Source organism: Telopea speciosissima, chromosome 8 (assembly GCF_018873765.1).
Source record: "Telopea speciosissima isolate NSW1024214 ecotype Mountain lineage chromosome 8, Tspe_v1, whole genome shotgun sequence".
Classification (NCBI taxonomy): domain Eukaryota; kingdom Viridiplantae; phylum Streptophyta; class Magnoliopsida; order Proteales; family Proteaceae; genus Telopea; species Telopea speciosissima.
Window position 1 is genome coordinate 15,586,023 of NC_057923.1, and position 6,808 is coordinate 15,592,830.

General features: G+C 38.6%; 1 protein-coding gene across 1 annotated transcript; it reads left to right on the forward strand.

The window, feature by feature from the left end:
• Positions 1-2,061: 2,061 nt before the first annotated feature.
• On the forward strand, positions 2,062-3,935 carry LOC122670648 (methyltransferase FGSG_00040). The gene is made up of 2 exons (XM_043867603.1): positions 2,062-2,162; positions 2,212-3,935. Exon 2 carries the CDS (start codon positions 2,234-2,236, stop codon positions 3,845-3,847), a length of 1,614 nt encoding a protein of 537 aa, XP_043723538.1. The 5' UTR covers positions 2,062-2,162; positions 2,212-2,233; the 3' UTR covers positions 3,848-3,935.
• The last annotated feature ends 2,873 nt before the right edge of the window (positions 3,936-6,808 follow it).

Consider the following 6,808-nt stretch of genomic DNA (forward strand, 5'->3'; position numbering starts at 1 on the left):
CTCATGCAAGGTTGAGTGGTTGGAGGTGATGGAATTGATTGTTGTCTATTCCGATCCGAATCGATCAATTCATCGGCCAGGAATTGACCGATTCTTCGAGAAAGAGCTAATTTATTGGATTGGGTTGAAATCAAATAGGAAAGTAATAAAAAAAAATTCAAAAATTCAGAGAGAGAGAGAGAGAGCTATAAGTATCAATTTAAGAAAATAAATTTTTTTTTGTGGAAAATTAATATCTTTAAAAGTGCAATAAATGAGGAAAAAATGAAAACAAATCCTACAAATTATGTGGGATATTAAAAAAATTGTCAAGTGCTAAAGAACACCCGTATTCTACCAAGAAAAAAAAAATCTAAAAAACACCCATAAACCTATAAAAGGATTATAATTTTTATTTGGTAGAAAGAAAGTTTATTGATTAAAACGGGTAACACTCAGGTGTCCCGTAAACAGAGTTCAGAGAAACAAGGATCGGAATTAGGGCACAAAGTCCTACCCATTATGGACTAAGCCCTCATTGCCAAGGTATCTGCCATTTCATTAGCAACCCTTGGAATACATGCAAATTCGCAAACATCAAAATAGGAAACAAGATGCTTAATACCATCTATCACTGCAGCATTGATAAGGCCAAACCTTTGGTAAAATCCTGTAAATAGGAAATGAGTTCCTGGTTCCACTATGACCCGATAAGCACCTTGAGATACAACCTCCAATAGACCTTTCCTAATAGCAAGGGCCTCACTAACTGGCACCGAGTCGACTGTTTGGTTTATAAGTTTTTCAAAAAGTGTCATTCTAATGTTTTTAACATTGACAAATGACATTAATAAATGTAAATAAATGATTATGAATTAAAAAAGCAAAGTGAGACCGGGTCAATCTCCATTCCTTAGTTTTGGATACCATATATTCATACCTTGTGTTTATCATGCTCTCTATTTGTCTTATGTATTTTGTTTTCCTTTGTTTGGTGTTGGGCGCGCATGAATGAATAGCCTTCTTTTCTATCCTAAAAAATTAAAAAAAAAAATTAAAAATAAAAATAAAAATGTGCAACCATAAAAAAAATCTTACAATGTATGCCATAATTCCATAAAAATTATATTAACAAAGTACAAATAATGTAGCAAAACTATGTATACAAATATACTAAAATCATAGATCAAATTCACAAAAAAATGCATAGCTATGAACAACCTACTCTTTTCAATTTTGGGTTATTACATAAAATGCATACACTTGAACTTGTCTTGCACCATTTTTTCGTTTTAAAATGTTAAAAAATGATTCTTGCTATTTTAACATATAGTTAAAGTGACTTTTATTATACAGTTGTTGTCCAGTTGCTATTGGAACATGATCCAAGACTAAGCAAGACACTTGGCCCCTCAAATTCTAGTGTTCTACCCCTCTCATATCTGTTGCACATAGAGGACACACATCAGTAGTTAATGAATTGCTTTTAATAGATTCTAGCTTGCTTGAGATTTTTCGTTTCAATGGGAAAAATGCTTTACATTTGGTTGCTAAACAAGGGCATGTTTGGACCCAATTAAGAATCGAAACCGGACCACCCATTAGTTAATGGTCATGGATCTCAGATTTAGAACCGATGAGTTTATTGGTCCGAATCTGGTCTTGACACTCTAGAACTGAAACCATCAGAAAACTGGACCGATAGCCCAAAACCAAACCGGATCAATTGACACCCCTAGAAAAGATCCTTGCTAGCATGCCACTGTCTAAAGTCTAAACTCACAAGATACCTTAAACGATAGTTTTAAAACTTAAGGCACTTAAATGCACTTTCATCAAACTTAAGGCACCTTATGTATAATTTACCTTTTTTTTTTTTTTTTTTTTTTCAACAAAATTTTCCATCGTTTGAAAAATTTTTCTTCATAGACGACGAACGGTTCACTCACCATCCTAGGGTTCACAAACCCTCCCCAATAGTTTATACTTTATAGTTTATACTGTTATCGTTTATGCCGAGAATCTCGGCCCGATCGATACCCTCTTTCCTTTTGTTTTTGGTGGGGTGTTAAAGGAATAATAAGCCAAGATAGCCGTTATCCCGCTGCCGTTGTAAAACTAAAACTAATTGCGAAACGGATAGCAAATCTGACCGTTACATTTCTGTAACTTTCAAAACGAAAGTAAAGATAACCAACAACTCTTCTCTAGCCACGGAGAAGCTGTGGATAGTCGCCTGTGTTTTCTGTTGAGGATGAAACACGAGAGACTAGAGATGGAAGAAGATATTATGCAGTTACTGAGATCCAAGGCTACAGAGCTCCTCCTAAGAGAGGAATGGATGGAATCTATCCAAGTCTACTCTCAGCTCGTATCTCTCTGCCAACAACAACTCTCAGAGAACCATGACAAGTCTGACTCAGATGGGTTGTCAAAACTACGGAAGACACTTCGCTTAGCCTTCTCCAATCGAGCGGAGGCCCGGTTCCGGTTAGGGTATTTCTCTGAGGCTTTGGAGGACTGTGATCGAGCACTTGATATTGAGATTACCCATTTCAAAACCCATCTCTGTAAAGGTAAGATCTTGCTCAACTTAAATCTCCATATAGGAGCTTCAGATTGCTTCAAAACGGCTCTTCTCCATCTTCAGGGCAATGAACACTCTGAGACCCTTCATGGGTATTTGGAGCGAAGCAAGAGACTTGAGTTCCAGTCTAGGACTGGTAATTTGGACCTATCAGATTGGGTCTTAAGCGGGTTTCGAGGAAAATCTCCGGAACTTGCAGAATACATTGGCGCAGTTCAGATTAAGAGATCAGAGAAAAGCGGTCGAGGGTTATTCGCCACCAAGGACATTGAAGTTGGGACTGTGTTGCTATTCACAAAAGCTGTCGCCACCGTCAGGGGAATATTGCCAGAACCTGCCGAAGATTCAGATTTAGATTCAACCGAGAGTGCTCGATTGGTTATGTGGAAGGACTTCATAGATAAAGTTTTCGCCGCTACCACGAGATGTAAGAAAACGCGTGGTTTGATTTCTACATTATCGGGAGGAGAAGAGGAGGAGAGCCTCAGTGTTCCTGATATAAGTCTCTTTAGGCCTGAAACAGAGGAACTCTTCTCTTCCGAGGAGAAGATCGATGACATGGGTAGGCTCTTAAACGTATTAGATGTAAATTGTCTAACCGAAGATGCAATTTCGGCTAAAGTTCTTGGTAAGAACTGCGATTATTATGGTGTTGGGATATGGATGTTGGCATCCTTTATTAATCACTCCTGTGATCCGAATGCAAGACGCTTGCACATTGGGGATCATTTGGTAATCCATGCTTCCAAAGACATCAAGGCAGGGGATGAAATCACATTTGCCTATTTCGATGTGCTTTTGCCGTTGAACAAGCGCAGCGAGATGTCGAAGACATGGGGCTTTTACTGTAAATGCAAGCGATGCAAATTTGAGGAAGAGATTAGTAGCAGAGGAGAGATCAAAGAGATAGAGTTGGCGTTTGAGAGAGGATCAGACATGGGCAGTGTAGTGGTCAGATTGGAGGAAGGTATGAGGAGATGGATGATGAAGGGGAAGGAGAAAGGGTACTTAAGAGCATCCTATTGGGCTGCATTTTCGGGTGCTTTTGGATCGGAGAAGTCGATGAGGAGGTGGGGTAGGCGGATTCCGGCGGAGGAAGTGGTGGCAGAGTGTGTCACAGAGGCTGTAGGTGGCGATGAGAGGGTGTTGAGGGTGGCAATACAGGGGCTGAGGAAACATGGTGGTGGGCTGTTTGAGATGGAAAAAGCACTGAAGTTGGGGAGATGTGTGTACGGGAAGGTGGTGAAGAAACAAGCATTGAGAGCTCTGCTTGAGCTTTAGCGTTTGCGGCCCATTAACCTACAAGCATTGAGAGCTCTGCTAGACCTTCTTCAGGTTTCTTATTATTGTTTTGTAACAAGTTTATCAGTGCGGACAGTGCCCAGTGCCTGTTGACCTAACTTAGCTGAAGTTCTCTTGACCACCAAGGACCTTAGTGGATCCCATTATGAAATATTTGATTAGATTCACACAATCAATCTTTGCTCCCTCCATCTTTTATTTGACTGAATCATTCATTTCAAAGCGATTGAAAGCAATAACTGCAATTTCCCAAGCACTGATCACTTTTAATAATATAACTACACTAATTATAACAGAATTTTCTCCTCTCACCAAATTATAGAGAGAGAGCACAACCTTACTGTGATAGCCCGAAACTTGACAAGGGCAGCGGAAACAATAAAGTGGAGGAAAACTTACCTTTGATCCAAATGTCGCCGTGCTTCCCAACGACCCAACCCTTGATGTTGTATGGTCATACATGAAACATCAGTCTTGTATTGAACTTGTTGTATAGCTATACCGAATAATAAATTGGACGGGATTTCCAATGATATTAAAATCGAAATACCAATTAGATACGAGAACTATGAGTACCTTTTCAAAGGGTATATCATGTTGGAAAAAACTCTGTTTGAAGAAGGAAACTTCAAACTGCTTTGAACGCGATCTCGCTATCTTAAAGGAGATATTTGCCCCACACGACAAATTCACCTTCAGGAATCAACAAAGCAATAAATATAAAACACAGAACTCCACTTAGAGATACTGAATTGTAAGAGGGAGAGATTATTCGTTTGAACACATGACTCCTATTTTATAGAAGTGGAGCACCTCTTTTGAATAGACATATCTATTCATTCTGTATCCATTAGATCAATTACCATATGATCTAACGGTCCAGATTAAACCAGAGATGAACCTGTTCACAACAGTCATATCCTATCAGACGTGACCTTAGGATCTTCTAATCCGACGGATCTGATCATTTAAAAAAAAACAACGTACTTCTAATCCAACGTGCTAAGTGCGTGCGTACGCCACTAACGCCTCTACAGCCCACTGCCCACGCCGCGCGTGTGCGGACGGCTACGCCGTCCTCGCATATACACTGTAGAATGTCTCCCTTTTCCGATTTAATTCAAGAGATAAAGAAGGTAATATAATAAATACCATTTATAACTTTTGTAGTTTTCCGATGTGGGACTAAAGCATTTTTCCCAAAATAACAAATTATTTATATAATCTCTCTTTTATTACAATCTATCTAACATATCATGTTCTTGTGTTGAAGTTTTATGACTGTAGTTTTATGTATTCTAGTGGTATTTTCTCTCGTAGAGGTTTCAACTAATGGACCTTTAGTTCTATTTCTATAAACTTGTTTTGTGATGGCACTAAAACCATATATGGGTTTGTTTATTTCGATTAATTAATTCTTTAGACATGGTTTTGCGAAGCTTACATATGATCTTAAGGAGGAATTTGAAGAAGTAAATCCATGAAATTTATCTTGGTTTCATATTCTAAGTTGCTTTCTAATAATGGAACAATTTCGAAACCATTAAAGTTCTTTTCCCTATTTTTTATCAGGCTTAGAACCGTTTAGGAATCGGTATCGTCCCATCCCGTTAATAATCGGGATTAGGATCTAGGTTTGGTCTCATTTACTAAATGAGACAGCATTGGGATTGACACCTTTCATACCGGTACCAGTACGAATCCGTCTCAAATCTAGGAACCGTCCCAATTGACATAGCTTCCCCCATTGTCTTAAAAATGCTGGTTTTAAAAGATTCCCCGAATTAAGGGATTAGGAATTGGATGAAGTTTTGTCCATAATAAATTAGCCTGGCATTTGTTCGGCCAACCCTTCCTCTCCTTAGGCACACAATTCCTCAGTCTAAGTATTTGAGACGTCACCATTTTCTTGATCATTTTCGATTAAGAAGAGGTTCTTGGATCTGGAATAGCATATTAGATATTAGAAATGATATACTTAGCATTTTGTGTAAGCTCAAACTCTTTGGTTAACTTGGAATTTGATCCATGGACATCATCTCTAAAAGGATTTAGAATTCCTCCATCTATTTTGCCCCATCTTAGTCTAACCAAAGTAAGTGATCTCATTTCCCCTTCTGGTGAATGGAATATTACTCTCTTACAACACTTGTTTCCCACTTTCCCTAGCATATTATTATTTTCTTTCATATTTCTAGAACTTTATCTTGGAGTGATTTGTAGGATGAGGGGTTCTGGCCATTTACTAAATCTGGTCTGGTGTCGCCCAAATTTGAAGTCTTTTTCTATTTTCAATAGTTGCAGTTGCAGGCCCAGTCTCATAGTAGCAGTTTTCCTTGGGCTCTGTTTGTTTCGAAGTAAAATTTGACCCAGAAAATTTTTTGTGATAAATTTTACATATAGAACCATTTTTTTTAAAGTGGAAATTTTCAAGTAAAATTTTACGCCAAAACAGGGAAGTTTTGGAAGTTGAAAAACCATCCCCAATTCCATATCTTTCTTTGGAAAACCATTGTGGGTCCATATGGATGATTTGTGATTGTGTGTGATAATTTGTTCCCACCAGCTAAGTCTTTATGGCATCTATTTGTCTCATGTGATAACTCTAAGAGGATCTAGGCTTCCAATCCTTTAGCTTTGACCTTCTTCCTCTCTGGATTTCTTTCTAATATCGTTGTTGATTCCCTATTGTTCTTATCAGTGAAAAACCCCATTATAGGTAGCATTGGTAATTCTGGTTAGGGCAAGAGGTGGCCCCTACAACAGGACGGGGGCCAATGAAAGCGTATAGAGGAACATAGGGGCCACACAACTAGGCAACGCTCTTTTTCTCTTGTTAAGGCTAAGACAAGCCAACAGAATCCTACAACCACAAGGGGGGGAAGGGGAATGCTTTTATGGTACACATGCAGTCCAAGAGATCTCTTGGGGGACATACAT